General features: G+C 37.3%; 1 protein-coding gene across 1 annotated transcript; it reads left to right on the top strand.

Annotated features, from left to right (window-relative positions):
- Nucleotides 1-9,023: 9,023 nt before the first annotated feature.
- Nucleotides 9,024-17,306, top strand: LOC139719268 (carboxypeptidase B-like). Its single transcript, XM_071630694.1, has 10 exons — nt 9,024-9,088; nt 9,787-9,868; nt 10,726-10,944; nt 11,309-11,410; nt 12,208-12,312; nt 12,728-12,838; nt 13,620-13,710; nt 14,837-15,030; nt 15,611-15,695; nt 17,125-17,306. The coding sequence occupies exons 1-10, from the start codon at nt 9,024-9,026 to the stop codon at nt 17,304-17,306; spliced, it is 1,236 nt and encodes a 411-aa protein (XP_071486795.1).
- The last annotated feature ends 801 nt before the right edge of the window (nt 17,307-18,107 follow it).

The raw sequence follows: 18,107 nt of genomic DNA, 5'->3' as shown, positions 1-18,107 counted from the left end.
CAGTTACACGTGTCTATACAAGCAATAATACCAGTTTCTTTGAACCTGTTAGACAAAATCCTGAAGATCCAAATTCAACTATAGAGTCTAGGGTCTACGTGGTTATATCTAACGTTTTCTAGGCCCTATGATAGGTCAGGTCTAGGGGCCCTGGCCTAACGTTTTTATACTACTATAGATCTACGTACACTGTACTGTACGTCACTTACGAGCGACAGAGCTAGTTAACACTTGACCCTACAATAGGTCTACCATGGATCTAACAGTAACACTAACAGTAACACGATAGACGCCCTACTTACTGCACTGTGGGTCCAGGACCAGGACTAGATGATGTTTTGTTGGATTAGGGATCTACTGGATTTAAACACAAGGCTCGTGCCAGGCCCCATTGCTGCACATGCGGATTTCGAGAGTGTGTTGTGAATGTCGTAGTAAAGTTCATAGCGTAGCGTGATCAAAGAGCGCTTTCAATACTGTACACACCACACGCTGCCCATTTCCACGGCGCACTTCCGCGTAGAATGTACGGAGAAAGCGGCACAAATCTTGGGTTGACTTGCTCAGTAATATCCGTCGGATTGATTCCTTTTTCAGAACAGTAGGAGTCCAAAATTCGTAGGGCGTATTTGATGGCATCCTTTGTGTCCTTATTGTCTAAGATACTGTTTATATAGATCAATCTCTCTAAAAGTAGCGAACCTGTTCATTTCAGCTTCCATGTTTAAATCTACCGCTGAAAGTCTAGTCCCACACAGATAAGTTGCTGGCATAGCCAGCCTGCGAGAATTGAGAATAACGATAATATCGAGCAAAGCATATCGCGGTTGTGGCGCAATCGCGTTGATAAGGTGCTGGATTCAAGTACTCGATGATTAAAATGAGGGAGCAAAAACCGATATCAAATCGATAGTGGGTTATCGTTTGCAATCGTTATATTTTGCGTGCACTATAACTTTTGTCGTGCACTGCCGGCCTGTATCATAAGTATGTATGCTATTTTATATATATATTTATTCTACTTCAGCTAGATGAGGTTTCTCAGAAAAACAAGATCTTTGATCTTCGAATAATCTTAAACTCCTTCACATATAATTTTCTTGATCAGATCAGATAAATTTGAAAAATTCCCACATCATGATAAAGATAATAGCGTTCATATTGTAGGTGTAGAGGTAGAAAGGAAGATTATTCTCTGTTGTATCCATGCTTCTCTTTTGTGTACAGGGTGTTTTCATCTTGGTCTTTCAGATTCTTTTGAATGATGAGGTAGGCTTTTACGTATTTTTCCAATACTATTATGCAACCCATTGGCTTCCTTGTCACATACAAGTTTCGCTTTAAAGTACAGGCAGTTCTCTCTTTTAAAATACAACACAAATGCATACACACAATCAGGCGCACACAAGCAAACACACAAACACAGACAAACACATTCACAAGAGCTCTTCGGGGCCCGTTTCATAAAACTTGTTATCAGTGACAACTGCCACATTTCTATGACAAAATTGCTCTTAGCCATTTGGATGCAAGGATTTCAGTAGCTTATAACAAGTATGACAATTTGTCACTGATAACAAGTTTTATGAAACGGGGCCCTGGTCTACTAATTGCACTATGCATGAGAGCACGTGTCAATGTGATATAATACAAGCAGCTGAAAGATGCAGTATGAAAGATAAAGGCTACTGAGCATATTTTCAAAAGGATATTGGAAAGTGATGACATATGTCAGGAAACTATTTGGTAGCAAACAGTAGCAACTCAGGCACTGGGGCCTATGTGAATTTGGCGCCACTTTTACTTTTCCATCTGACGCCATTTCAATAATTTGCAGGCTTTCGCTGTGCTTTACATCTATTGGTTCTTGAACAATCCTCATTTCTCTATTAAGGTTTTTTGTGTTTTTTTTTTTTGTTCGTGTGTTTCGGTTTCGGTTTTGTTTCAAAGGAAGCAAAGTTACGTTATCATTGGACTTTACGTTGCTTGATATAGAACAACTCCAAAATATTTATTGTCAAAGTTATAAGCTCAAACAGGATGGTATATGTAAGCTTAAGGAATAGACAATAAACCAGAGACATACTAGTACAACGTGATGGAGTTTAAATCATTCTTTTTTTTACACTCATCAATTCACAGTCAAAATATCTCAGCAATACCGATTCTCTTCTGTATTTGAAATTCAGTGTCACATGCCCTTATTTTTTGTTTCTTATGTCGTAATCTAATGTATGTAGATATATATTTTTTTCTTCGTTTGTGTCTGAAACAAGCTATCATGGTGCTTGTACCTTGTTTCTTGTTCTTTGCATATTTGGTGATGTATATCCTTGTCATACTGTATGTATGATGTTTGCATTTTTAACCTGTATGTGTGGACCCCTCTGAAAACCAGCCTTTGGCTGACGAGGGTGTTCCACCCCATGAGTGGAAAATAAAAATTGAATTGAATTGATTGACAAACATTGGTGAAAGATATTGATGACGCAGTATATATATTCAGACAAGATTATGTGATCACATCTTTTCACCAATCATTGAGGTAAACTATCATAAATTCGTGTCCTTTAATTCCTTATACCTAGATGAACATCAAACTCTGTGCTCGTAGGAGGACTGTCTCTCCAGAAACAGGAACAACCGAGGTATAACCGTTGGAGATTGTTTAAACAGTGGTGGAAATTGTGTAGTTCATGTATGTATGTATGTATGTATGTATGTATAACGGCGTGGGCTTGTGTTTCTCTCAAAATAATACGAAATGTATGAGCCTGAATAATGCAATAACAAAACAGCTGATATACTTAATTATCTGATAATAGTATATAATTTCACTGTTTTGAATCATTTCTTTTGTCTGCACAGTACCCTGTAATTCATAGACCCCTCCTTTACTGTTTTTGTTAAGTATACACAGTCTTTACAACCACATCTCCTGTGATACAACTTCGACATACCCTCCTGCAGGTATCAGTATCAGTCATTTTGAAATTGGACTCCTGCGACCATCACAATCACAACCAGTTTTCTCTCATCGACATTCTTATATTTATCGTAATTAATTATGCTGTGGTACCTTCTTATATCCATTTCATTTTTTTCTGTTTTTCCAAACGTGTATAAGCAATCCTATGATACACTACCAATTAACCATGATTCTTATAACAGGAAATCATGAGCGGTAAAGATCTGGCAAACAAGAGCTTTGACACCACTCATCCGACTAAAGATCTGGCAAACAAGAGCTTTGACACCACTCATCCGACTACTGCCACAGGTGAAAACTTATCTGAGTTGATTGTTTTTGCTTCATGTTGATTATGCTTTTTTAAATCACTGCAGATGTTGTTCATACCATGTTCTTCAAGAATTTGATAAGCAAACCGGATTGATGTGTTTTGTTGGTGGGTTGGATTTTGCAAATAACATTCAAAACACCGTTCTTACCGCGTATGTGTTGGTTCATTCTTCAATATCAGAATGATTCAAAATTAAACATTAAAATGTTCCTGTAAGTTGCTTCAGTATCCATAGCTTAGGCTATGACTTAATTATGCGATGACACTGTCTCTCATCATTTCAGTACATTTTTGATACCGTACACATCCAGCGTTGAAGATTTACAATGCGTTCCTATGATACATAAGCCCGGGGAAACATTTTGTGATGGTAGCTCGGAAAATAGATTATATGTTTTTAAGAGAATGATAACGTCATACTCCAACAGATTTATTTTTTTAAAGGACTGAAGTTTGTTTATTTTTGTTAGTCATTCATATATTTGTCTTCCTATTTAGTTCTCTATTTTTTTTTGAGGGCATGTTGGCGAGGGAAATTGTTTAATACCTATAGTGGATATGCCTCCTTTTTTTATTAAAGTATTACAATGTAATAATCATAATTGCTTTCCAGGAACTGAGGGAACAAGTATTGCTACGGTTTCTCTGTGATTTGCCAGCGAATTCTGGAGATTATTTGTTAAAATCTAACTTTGATTCAATATGCACCGACTGTCAACACACCTCTCAGTTATACGAACGAACCATTAACAGAAGTGTTATCATCATGTGTTCAGCGAATTTGTGGCTCTTGTTGTTGTTGTTGTTGTTGTTGCCAACAAGAAATCCCTCCGAGTATAGGGGTGTAGTAAATACACGGTTATAGCAAACGTTGTGCTAAGAAAACGGTTTTTGTCTCTCCGTGGTTCATTGTCTGAAATCTAGCATCAAACTAATTCTGCCTGTGATAAAAGAGAGACATTTAGATGTAATTATGTGTGTATGCTTAAAATCTGTCTAGAATCCTACCACATGGCTTCAACACTTGTAATGAATTGGCTTTGTAGCATCATTTCTATGTAACGACAAATTCATTATGACTCACTTTATTAAGTTATGTAGTCTATATTATGTTCTTGACATGAAAGCTGAATGTGTGAAGACTAATCTGTCATTTGAGCGGCACACACACACACACACACACACACACAAATGCATATCATGCAATCATTTGGTGATTTGAAATAATTTCATGTACATCGACTTCGATGTATATTTCCAAGCTATTTTTTTGGGTGTTTCTTTCGTCATAATGTTTCCTATATTTTTCACCTTTTTTTGAAGAATTGCTAAATTAAAAGCACATGCATGTAAAGTGTAAAATTTATAACATAAATGCATTGATTATCAGAGTTCTAACATTCTATGCGTTACTTCCTTCTAGAAACCCGCCCTTCAAGCCATTCAGATAAAAAAGTCGAAATTGATATCTATGATTTAAATTTTGGTTCTCCATAAAGCACATACAATATTGAGTTCAAGGTGATATTGCTTCGTGCATGAAAATCAAATGTATTTATAACTGCAACGTACACCTAGATAGAGGACAATATGTTAATATAACACGATTGGAGATAAGAAAAAAGAACAGGTGTAGCAGCGTGCTTAATTTGACAGGAGACTAGCTTTCTTGCGCCTCAACATGCATTTTTAAACCTTTTATGAAGAGGGAGAAACTATATCACTAAAAGCCAACGTTAAAGTTTACAAGCCAGCGATATTCACGCTAATCTGCTAATGCTTGCCCTGTATCAGTGCACTATCACAAACAGAACAAAATCTATTTGTCTTATATACAATGCGTGTAGATATCGCAAAGCACTTTCTCTTGTACGTGTAATTTGCAAGTCGGTAAGTCATTCCTCATGATGTACGATGTCAAAAATTTGTAAATAAAATTCATAAAGACAGTCTGTTTCATTTGTTTACATCGTAATCCAACACTGTACTGTTATTCTAATGCTACGTCTACACCGTATTCCCAGCTGCCACGGGATCCTCGTTTGCCCCCAAACTTGGGCGCCATGGGCGGGAGAGATACCCCCCCCCCCTCGTAATCTATTATCATTCGTCTTAGTCCCCACTCAAGTGAACATGTTGGTTATCAGGCACAATTCTCACGGCGTCTGGCCAGGCTAGGCTACACGTCCATCTCGTCGTGTCCCCCTACGGACAGCCTCCAGTTTCTGTAAAGGCCTACTACAGATTACGAGCTTTCACGTTTTGCTGCATTCATCCCGTTTTGTTACCAGGGGTGTATCCAGGATTTTTTTCTGGGGGGGTCGTAATCCAATTTTTTGGACCTTTACCTTTGCGAGGGAGCGAAGCGACCGAGCGGGGGGAGGGTGTGGGAGGGGGGTGTCCCCCCTCCCACGGTAGGGAGTTTTTGAATTTTATATCTTAAAATGGGGCCATTTGGTGCATACAAAAGTGACTTTTTTGGCATGGCAGTGCGGCTTAGAAATAAGGTATGGCATATTAAAACTAAGTTATGAAATCTACGAGGTTTTTGCCAATTTGCTGGAACACCACCTGGTCACTTTTTTTTCCTGTTGTATAATGGGTAAAAAGCCCTCGAAAAACAAAAATGTCTTTTACAAAAAGTGGACCTTTTGAAAATTTGGGGGGGTCGTACGACCCTCCCGACCCCCCCTTGCATACACCCATGGTTACTGCCTGCTAGGTTTGTCATCGTCACCGTGAATGCCGTGGCACTCTTTTTTTTTTGACAGTTTAAAAATCTGACACGGCATCCACGGCAGTCACGGCCTGTCACATTAGCCCATCCCGTTCCCCCGCGTTGTCTCACTTCCGTTCCGTTTCATCCACGGTGGCCTGAAACGGGACTTCCGTGACCACCGGGAACATGGTGTAAGCGTAGCATAATGCTACTTTTTTTTACATGGTTAACATTCAATCACGCACATTTTCGAGAAAACGCACATAATACAATAATGTTTAAGCATCAAATTCTAATGTACACTTCTTTATGTATTGAATGGTAAATGTTAAATGACACATATTATAACAAAATGTATTTGAGAATGAAATTGCGTTAAAATCAGTGCAAACTCTTTTGTTTGTTAACTTGTATTATGGATTGTTCAAGATTGTTCAATGCAAAATTTGTATTTATGAATTGGTGAAGCTGAATACTAATTTAAAAAAAAATAGTTGAAACTAATTTGTTTAGCAGCATTAATTGATAATTCACAATGTTGATAGCATTTTTGGATTCTTCATGCTTGTCTCTTTTTCTATTTTCTCTCTTTTACTATTTGGTGTAAAGAAATGTTTATTTCTTCTAATAGCCGAAATTATTCCATTTCAAAATGATTATAGATAAACGTCTTAGATTTCGGTGTTTAAATAATATAGTAGATGCAGACTTAATGGTAACTCAAACTATAACTGAATCCATTTGTTTGTTTGTTTGATTGTTGTTGTTTTTCATCTCTAATTTGTTACATTACCCAATGTGCTGATTTTTTTTTTTTTAGATTCAATACTTAAGCAATACTGCAATCGTTATTGTGTCATCAGCTTTTCATCTTTGATTGCTGTTTCTGTTTTCTATTTTAATGGTGTTTGAACTTTGAAAATATGATCTGTATGCACATCAAATTAAGTACATTAAAAAGACCGCACTATAAAAAAATGGACCGCAGTATCAAGTACTTTTCTTCTTTAGTTGATTTGTTGATAGAGGTTTTGCAAGTCTTTGTGTCTGGATTAATGTCTGAATGCAGCCTTTCTTTGTATTCATCCTCTCTTGATACACATTCAAACACACATTGTACATTATAATATATATATATATATATATATATATATATATATATATATATATATTATGTATATATAATATATATATACATGTATATACATACATATGTGTGTGTATGTGTGTAAGTGACAGAGAGAGAGAGAGAGAGAGAGCAGCCTATGTTTTCGTAGAGACAAGACTGGCGGTCAGGATGCGTAAAGATAGTGTTAAAAAATGGATTCCCATTGAATGCAATACCTGTAAGGGCATATATATATATATATATACATAGAGTATATTAAGAGTCAACAAAACTTGACCAGGAGACGTGAGCTGCAATGTTGAGTTGCATTATTGTTGACAATATATTCGAGTGCATTTCACCATCCCGTGATGTTAAAGTTAAGTCCATTGCTGTCATTACACACACATACACACACACTCACACACACACATATGTGTGTGTGTGTATATATATATATATATATATATATATATATACCCATATCAACTACTAGAGCTTATCAGTGACGTCAGTGTTGATAATACAATCAACTCTACCAAACCTGCAAATAAGATTGCAGTTTGTTATCTATTGTAATCCTGTAAGCCAGTCATAAGACAAGGACAGATAATCTCATTTTCGACACGTGTCCGCTATTAGCTGTTTCAACATCTCGCCGCTCTTTTTTTCACATGACCGTAACTCATCAGCGTCTTCTACAAAAGATATCCATGTGAATAACAAATTTAATATGATCTTGAATTTATGAATTTAATTCCCATTCTGCGTTGTTGTTTTTTATCTACGCCTTTAACGGAGCTTTGTTTACTTATTCGATTTTAACATAGGGCAACATTTTAACATACAAACGACAGTGTGAAAAAGAAGAATTGAATAAAATATAGAATCAAAAGTGTAGAAGGGCACTAAGGGTCGTGGCACCTGCAAATACAGCGCCTTTCGGCGATGCAATCGATTCATGTTCACACGGAAAACGGCAAAATTTTTTGAAGGGAGCGCTTTGTTCCTGAAGGTATCGATAAAAGTTGGATATCGGTAAAACCAACGTGGTTAATTTACTAGCTCATTTTCTTCTCTCCTATTCGGACAACTTTTCTTATAAGTTTATTTATCAGTGGAGCAATAGTACAATGAATTATGCAGCAGATTTCTTTTTTTTTCCAAATAATGTCATGCTTTCTCTGGACAAGAAAATAAAAATAATACACAGGTCCTTAAAATAGAAAAAAAAATATGGCACACAGATATGTTTTGTAAGAAAAAAAGTACGGAACCATAACAAACGGCCAACTTCTGTTGCAAAGGCTCTTGCTATGGAATGACGGGCTAGCAAATGCTGAATTCATCAAGAGTCATATAGTGACCTCTTTTAGTTTGTTGGCCAAGACACACACACACACATGCACACACACACACACACACACACACACACACACACACACAAGAGAGATGCATGTGCTTTCTCTCGTTCTATAAGCACATTCATGACAGTGTGCACGGAATTTCCTTTTTCTTATGTCTTCCCAAAAAGACACAAACTAATGTTCAAATCAATGCTTCTATTCTTTTTTTAGTTTTTATGTCTAGAAAAAAAAATATTCTTGATTGGAGACCCACAGAGACACAAAATGGAGAGATTAAATGTTTATTTTGCCCTCCATAAGAGGGATAATCAAGTTTTTTCGTTTTTCCAGCTGTCTCTTCCCGTACTAAAGAAGGGGTTTAGTTTCTTGTTATCTATTCTTAAGGTCAGTTTCAAAGATAAGGAGGAGTGTCTCATAACCACGTAATAATTCTTTGGACCACTTGGAAGAGGTCTATTCCGTAGGTATAAATTAGTTGCGACATGCAGAAATGACTATTACGCCGAAGTGATCTCCAATCAGCAGCCATGTTTAGGTTTCTCGTTCTGGCATCGATCCTGGCCGCGGCTTTTGCCGCTAGGTCCTACAATGGGTACGTCTTAATATTTGTCATTCTCTTTCAAGTAACATAAAAGAAAAACGGTAGATGTTTTTTTTTTGCAAACATGCCAATTTTATGGTATCAAGAATGAAGACACTAGGCCTATTCTTTTTTGGAACAGGCAGCCGCATTAAAATAAATGTAGGCCTATTTAGATTTCAGAAAGTGCATTAACCCAAAAAATGCCACTGCCTTATCAAGACACATTCTAAGAATTGCATCCAAAAAGAAGAAAGTTCACACTGTCGCAACATTCGCACCAGCGATTAATAGGTGCGAATTACCATTTGATGTTGTATGCCAGGCAGTCCTTATATATATCATGGAAAAATTGACAATCAGCCTCCACCAAATTCTTGTCAAAGTCATATAAGTTTTTCTTATTATCAAAGGGTTTTTTATGATTTGGTGAATTAGCTTTCGAGGTTGATTTGATCTTAGAGTCATTTTCATAAACCCTTACTGTGTCTTCTGTAGCGTGCAGGCAAAGAACAAAAGTGCCTTTGTTCGTGATATTTTGCATGCACTTGCTAGACAGCACCCGAAAAAAAGGGGAAAAATCATTTGTCATGTATCATTTTAAATTGCAGTTGAGAACCCAATCTTATGGTGAAAAGATGAAAAGATAGAGAAGCTGGAAATGAAAAACAAAAGTATGTGTTATGTTATCAGTCCTTCTTCTTTTGTAGGTACCAAGTGCTCCGTGTCATTCCAAGAAGTGGAAGTGATCTGACTGAGCTGTCTGTCATCGAAGAGAAAATCAGAGAAGTTGTGAGTTAAATGTCTTTTAGTTCAACTCTTACTAAGTTAAGCAACTCATTTCGTATATAGACAGATATCGGGGAATTAACGTGAATGGTATGCTTGATAACGCCACGTGCTACTGGCTCTTATTAATTTACTAATTCATTCATTAATACATTGCTGGGTTTTTCTCCATTGTATTGTCCTTCATGGTTTACCTATTCAGTTATACAAAGCTGCGTTCCAAAGGCGTACTATCAAGAAAATACATGGAAAATGATGCCCGCGAGTTACACAAAATAATTAAGTTATATTCTACTGTGTCTTTAATAGTTTGTTTACTAGTAAATGTATCATGAAGATGAAAACTAGAAGGATAAGGAGAGAAATGAAGAACAGGGGGACTATGAAGAGAGGAAAACGAGGAAAATATGATGGACAAAATACGGGTGCTCGTCACTAGACCGACACCCACGAGTCATACAGCCTACGAGTAGTACAGCCTACGAGTCATACAGTCCATGAGTTCGACACCAAGCAAACAAGCCTACGAGACCGACACATTAAACCCCGTGTTGTATCTGTCGAACTCGTGGGCTATTTTTACTCAGTGTCGGTCTCATGGGCTTTATTTGCCTAGTGTCGAACTCCAAAAAATAAAAATACAACCACCGTGATAGATTAATGCTATCCATCATCTCATGAAAGTTTAGGTACCTTTACTCATGTCATGATGTTCGAAAAGCAATGTTTCGTAGATTTTGTATGCATGTTGCTAATTGTTTACAATATCACATGAACAGCACCAAATTAGCTTTTGCGTTCAGACAACTGTACAGTAACAATTGTCTTTCTTTTTTTGTCTTATTTTTTTGATGACAAAGGTCGACTTCTGGAAGCCTCCTCGAAGCATCGACCACCCCGTCGACATCATGGTGAGCCCTTCTTACAGGGACTTCGTCATCCGCACCATTGAAGGCCGTGGATTTGAAGTCCAGACCTTCATTGAGGACGTCCAGAAACTGGCCCTGGACCAGAGAAAGAGGGCTCCCGTGTCCGTCAGTGACGGCTTCGACTACGAAGTCTACCACACTCTTGACGAGGTATGTTTTAAAGTTCAACACGAATTCTGAAATACGAAATGAATATTTGAACTCAGAGGTTGAAAGACAAACATATTTTATATAGGTTGATCCTAAATGCATGGGCGAAACAGCTTGGACCGTTTGGATTCAAATAGCTATATCTATAGGCCTGTTTGACTGAACTAATTTTTGTGCCATTGAATTAAGAAAGACTTAATGGCTCAAAACATTGTGTTGCGGTTGCAACAAAATATGAAGGAAATGTGTTCAATCAAATATTATTTGAGTTGACAAAAATGTGTTCATGATTGCTATCAAACTAATTAAATTCTCACGAAAATGAAGAACGATTCTAACCCTGAGTTCTTCTGATTCATTAAAGATCAATGACTGGATTGATACCTTCGCTGCTTCCAACCCGAGTCTGGTTTCGGTTGAGAAGCTGGCTACATCCTACGAAGGGCGCAGCGTCAGGGCTCTTAAGGTAGGTTTTGCATGCATCGGGGAAGATGGGTATGAATAAAAAGAAAAATATTGCGGTAAAGGAATCTAAGTTTGAAAAATATGACAAATAAATGAATGAATGAATGAATGAAAGTTTATCGCAAAGTGCATATTGATATTTCACTTTATTTCATCTTACTTCAATCCCATTACAATGTATCGTTACTGTAATTTTACACTTATTGTTGTTTACTCTGTTAAATCCACATTCTGTTTTGTTTACATTATTTATGTCACTAAAGAAAGTGAGGTGTATTTTTTTTCTTGTCGAAAAAGGCAAATAAATTCTAATTTGAATTTTGAATTTGAAATTTAATGTGGAGTTGATGTGCATACTACATTCCTATATAAGTTCAACGAATATTCATATTGCATACTTTCAAAAACAATACCATAATCATTTTACGAGTAAAGAATGTGGCAAAATTTACCTGTGGTAGTAGGATAGTGGGCTCTGTGTCATTGTACCTTGTACCTACAAGTCATTGCTATAAAGACAGTAAACAGAGATTATTAAAGATTCGAACCCCAACATTGTGCATGGTCTACACATCAGTGCGCAAGATGGTCAGTGCAAACATCAATCCAAGCGTGGATGTCATAAACAGATTACGGGAGTCTTCATTTTAACATTAAGATGACATCTTGTTCAGCGCAATATTTTGAAGTATAAGATTTCATAAGCAGTGACGCCTTTTTTGGGAATTGTGTACCTATAATATTGAGACTTATTCGCGATCCACTAATAATCTATTCTGACATGAATATCGTCCGCAGGTTGGCGCTCCACGAATCATCACCAAGCCGATCGTCTGGCTGGAGGGTGGTATTCATGCCCGAGAGTGGGTTTCCCCTGCAGCCATGATGTACATGACAAAAATGGTAATCATTTTTCATTCACCACGAATTGTATCTGCATTAAATATTTGTCCTTTGTTCATTCACACGAATTTCAGTTTCTTGATATTTTGCTTTTCTTCTGTAATCTCGTTTGTAGTACGAAAACACCCAATTCACTATTTGGAAAGAGTGAATCTTGCCGTATGATACCAATGAGTTAAAGGAGCTTGCAATTAGTGAGTCATGCTAACGAAAAACCGACAAGATTGAGATTCATGAAAATTTAAAAAAATCCCATAAAAACCAGCTCGCGGATTGTGATGTCAATTATACATTGACATTATATGCTGGTATGAAATTACCCCTTGTGGTTAGAAAACTGTAAGACTCTAGGCCTATATGATAGCAGTACGTAGTGACATTAACATACTCACAAACTAATCATTTACACCTTCAGCTTGTGGATAACTACGGTTCTGATTCTGACGTCACCTCTATGCTGGATAACTTTGACTTCTACATGATCATCAATTACAACCCAGATGGATACGAGTACACCTGGACCGGAGTAAGTAAAATGTTGCTATAATACATAGTGATTTCTCAACCCAGGATGAATATAAACTGTAAACACACATAGTTACGACTTCTCAAAAGTAATGTCTTCATTAACAATGGTCATGATTGATAATCCAAAAAAATCCTACTTATCTACAGGCGAGTGGCGGGAAATCTTTGTACAAGCAATGACGACTAAAGTGTCAAAGTTATGAGCCATGCGCGCATTACAAAACAAGAGGGAGATTATTTCCACCTATAAACTCGCGGATCATTGCGAATTACTACCTATCTAAAAGTAAATCTTGATAAATCTCGCCAGAGGTAAAAATGCATAAGGTATAAAAAATGTCAGAGGTAAAATACCAGGGATATGTTGAGAATTTGAACTGATCTCAGTCAGAGTTACTTCTGATAATTTTGCTATTGCATTGTTTACGTCTGACACTTTCAGACTTTTATGTTATCCCAGTCTCGCGATGAATAATATTAATCTTGGAATAAGTTAGACCTAGAAACCTATAACGGGAGAAAATAAATACAAAGTATAATTATTTTCGTTTGAGGAGATCTTATTATGATTATTTGATTCGTCAAAAATAACAAACAATATAGGTTTGACACATAATAGTCGAGATCTTGCATTCTGACTTGCTTCCACCAACAGAAGATCGTCCTGAAATCGAAAATGAAAGCTACCAAGAATTAAAGCTTTGATTTCAATAGAATAGAAAAAAAAATCGGAGTGCATGTGCTACAATAATGTAATCGATTTTGTTACCTCTTCCAAGGACCGAATGTGGCGTAAGACTCGCAGCAATAATGTGGGACGTTTGTGTGACGGAGTAGACCCCAACAGGAACTGGGATTTTCAGTGGGGAAGTGAGTATATTACACATCAGACCAAAGGCGTTTTCCCAGAAAACCTTTCACCAATTGCACTGACTGCATACCGTGGACTAGACCTAATACTAGTAGACTGTGCATAGCATACATCAATGCAACTTGCTGGCGCGCTCTCTTTGCTGGCTGCTAGATCTTGGCAAGACAAGTACCACACGTAGCCTGTAATACCAGACTGCTTGTCACACCACTGTGATAATTTGAGCAGTACAAATGTATGTTACAACTTTATCATTGACCGTCATATCTTTTTAGAATGGAGTTTCTCGTTATACAAACATGGCAAAAGTATTTAACAGAGTTTGAGTATGTTGCGGAGAGTGAGTGTTTATTTCTGATTCAGATTTGTTTTTCTAATTTCAGATTGTGCAAGCAGCGCGAACGCCGCAAAGCTCGCAAAGAGTGACAATGAGTTGTTTTATGTTGAACGATGACATACAGTTCGTCATCTAGATCAACGGTTCCAGAAGACCGATCTGGTGCAAATTTACGTAAGTGTTGAAAGATAAGCTATTAAGTATTTCCTGTGATTTTTGGTGCAATTCAGTACCATGAAATTTGATATTGGTACACACGTACACTCGCGCCGATATACGTACGCTCAGGCCGCTGTAAAATATTATGCAGTACACCCGTGACGTCATCAATGGGGCAGTATAATTCCAGCACGAATTTAGGCACTGTAAACAGATGAGTGCTCAGAATGATGTTTAGCAATCTCTTATATGTTTATTTTCTTTGCCGCAAAAGTACCCCGCATAAGTACATGTACTATATTTACATTTAAATTGTCTCAGCTTTCACAAATATAGAGGAAGGCCCATTTTGTCGATTTTAAAATTCTTAATAAAGTTGTAGTGTAATCATAACCGTGTCGAAACACAAAGATCATAAACAGAGGTGAAGATTGTGACCTTCCCTTATTCCAAAGAAGAGAGGAAAAATAGGAAATTTCGTTTACTCTCTATTGAAACAACAACAACAAACAACAACTAACTGCCCTTTTGAGACTTATTATTGCACAATATGGGCGTCATTGCTTAGAACGTAAGAGCGTTGCGAGTTTGGTATTCTACAATATAGTCTATTGTGTATTCGCCAATAGACGCTGGCACCAACCCTTGCGCTGATGACTACCAGGGTCCAAACGCTCACTCCGAGATTGAGGTTCTCCAAGTCACCAACTACATCCTGGGACTCAATGACGTCAGAGTTTTCGTCGATTTCCACGCCTACAGCCAGATGTGGCTGACTCCATGGGGCTACACGTATCGTCTGCCTAGTGACTACACGGAACAGGTATGAGTGCGCGCTGCTGATATAAAAAGCAATGCATGGAGACGATTAAGAGCAGTAGAAAAATAATTGCTTTCTTTTAGCCGGAAAGGACCTTGGCTATGATTCGTATCCAGGGTCTAGAAGAGAAAAGTCCATCTGTTACCTAAGACTAGGTTATTGTTATATTCCACGATCCCTGTCACCCACGTATCTAATCTAAAGATTTGGTTATATACAAGATGAGTATAAATAAAACCATTTTTATACAATAAAATGCCTCTGTGCAAGTTTGTATGTATGCAAATGTGTATCTTGGTTGTTGAATTTTGATTGTCAATATTTTTCCTTGCTATGCATACAAATGAAAAAAAAATTAACGTCATTTGAAAAGACATCATTGAGACATATGCAAAAGCGATGGCTGCCGACAATGGCATGAAATACTGTGAAATTTACTTAAGTTGAATACCTTGACTGTCACCAAACAAACAGGCCCTCTGGTTGCAAAATACCTCCGTGGATTTTTTTAGCCTTTCTATTCTCTTCGTCTTTTAATTTGTTGTTGTTGTTGTTTTTTGTTTTGTTTTTGCTTTTCCTATAGTATAATGTTGCTCGTGACGCAGTAAACGCACTATCTGCAGTCTACGGAACTAGCTATGAATACGGCAGCATCGCAAATACCATCTGTAAGTTATCATTGTAGAAATACTTTCTTGTTCTGTACTTGTAAAAAGTGTGTATGTTTTTAATTCTTGTATTTTAAAGTAACACTCAAGATAAACGTTGAAAATGAATTATATCTACGTGTAAATGAGAAATACCGCGAACAAAGTAGCCCCCTTACAATATCATACAGAGTATTGACAAAATAACACAAGGAAGATAATAACTAAATAGAACGATAAATATTCCTGCAAGTAGACTGTATTTGTTGTTTGGCTGTGAGAGTAGCAATCGATCGCAATAAATGTTAGAAGTTAGGTATGGCAGCCGTGGTAAGGGAGAGAGTTTCAGCAGTAGTAGTTGATGTACGTAGTATACTAGAACAGCAATAACAAGCAGAAATTTAAGTGGAGGTAATTACGACACAAAAGAATTAATACATTGACAGGCTTCACCAAAATCCTCACTAATTAAAGCAATAATGATATTGGACATCGCAACAGTAATGATAATGATAATGATAATGGTTATGACATTAACAGTAATGATAACAGTGATCGTCATCGTTATCTTCGGTTAAAATAAAATTCTGATAAAGGTCACTATGATATTGATGTTTGGACAGTATAAGGAAGGTAGACACCTGTCGTCCTTAATTTCTTTGCTAGCCATTTATCATGCCCACTACGCAGTTGTGTCAGCATTCCACAAACACCTCTATGGACGTGAAGCTCTGACCACCCATCTCCCCACCACTCCCCCCGTCTCCGTCTAATTCCACAGCATCCTTCCATCGCCATACTTCACTGTCATCAACAACAGTATTACCTCCGCCAAGGGGGTTATGCTTTTGACCGGCGTTGATTTTTCTTTCGTTTATTTGTTTGTTCAATTACAATTTCTTTTTTGATGATGGAAATAAACAAACTATTGAATTGAATTGAAAAAAATATGTAATTTATATACTTTTTTATTTCCATCATTATTTCCGTCATTCTGCTTTGTTCGTCTGTTTGCAAGATGACTCAAACATTTATGAACGAATCGGACGAAACTTTCAAAAAAAATAATTTACGGATGATAAAACGAGGAAAAGGTAATCGAGATCATCGGCCGAATGCAGGGTTGTTGTTATTTTCGTTGTTTTCAAGTTTCTTTATCAGTGGTAAGGTTCATTATGAACGCTAGATGGCGCGCTTGCTTTTGAGACCCTCAGAACCATTGCGGTGGTCGGCAGTGAAGGTATGTTTTCGTGGTCAAGGAATCTGATAATGCAGGTGATATGAATATAGGAACATAATGTACGTTGGGAATAAGCTGCTTAACGTATGTCTGCGCTCTCCAAGTGCTATTCTAGTTTTCTCGTCATCATTATCATTATCATTTCCTTCCTAATGTCCTCTGAGTTTGGAATAATTTGTTACTTTTCTGATTCTTTGAATTTATCGTTAGACCCTGCCTCCGGCTCCAGTGTAGACTGGGCCTACGGTGTGGCGGGAATCAAGTATTCCTACGCCGTAGAACTTCGTGACACTGGAACTTACGGTTTTTTGCTGCCGACGGACCAGATCGTACCAACTGCCATCGAGACCTTCGAAGCTGTGAAGGTCATCGTCAAGGCAGCAATTTACTAACTGGACTATGCTTGACCAGTGTTGAATGTCATCACAGATGCCAGATGATTATGACATGAAGCATATATGTGAGATTGAAAGCAAATGATAGTACATCAACAGTAGATTACTATCATAATTATTGCCATAACTCAAATGTTATCCACTGGAGGGGAGCTAAAAGCTGCTAGGTCAACGAACTTTAATGCGGTATACACAGCAACCAAACCCTCTGGATTTATATCGCTAAAATTTGGTCAAAACTATTTTTCGTCAAGACAAGGGATAATAAACAAACGATAATGATTACTTACGACAATCCAACATTCTGAAAAAAAAAGTAATAAAGGAAATCAGAACAGCACAATGCTTTCGATGACTTTCCTGACTCATTGATATACGATAAGTTTACCGCACATTTTGAGTTCAGATTATAGTTTGATGTTACTTGTGGTCAATTTACTTTCGCCTTCACCCAATTTTCTTTAATATAAGATACACATGAATTGTACAAAAGTAATGATTACACGCATATATCCATCACCCAACGACACAATCACACATACACATGAACAGGCATAGGCAAACTCGGACCATTTTCAAAAAGTCATGATGCGAGAAATAAAGCTTGATGATGACACTAAAAGCCAGTGTTTGACCATGTTTGTGCAGTACGAGGAGAAGAAAGGTGTGAGTGACTTGATTGCGGTATATACATGGTAATAAGCATTCGTCCTCTGTTGTTACTCAATAAATTGACGTCTTTCCGCTGTGATATGACCTTCAATAAAATTCATATGCGCTTTGGAGGGAATCAATATA

The sequence above is a fragment of the Diadema antillarum genome, unplaced genomic scaffold, assembly GCF_040938485.1.
Source record: "Diadema antillarum isolate AM-2024a unplaced genomic scaffold, OU_Dant_1.0 scf00000108, whole genome shotgun sequence".
NCBI lineage: Eukaryota > Metazoa > Echinodermata > Echinoidea > Diadematoida > Diadematidae > Diadema > Diadema antillarum.
The sequence above is the reverse complement of the archived record's forward strand: the minus strand, read 5'-3'. Positions and strand labels throughout refer to the sequence as shown.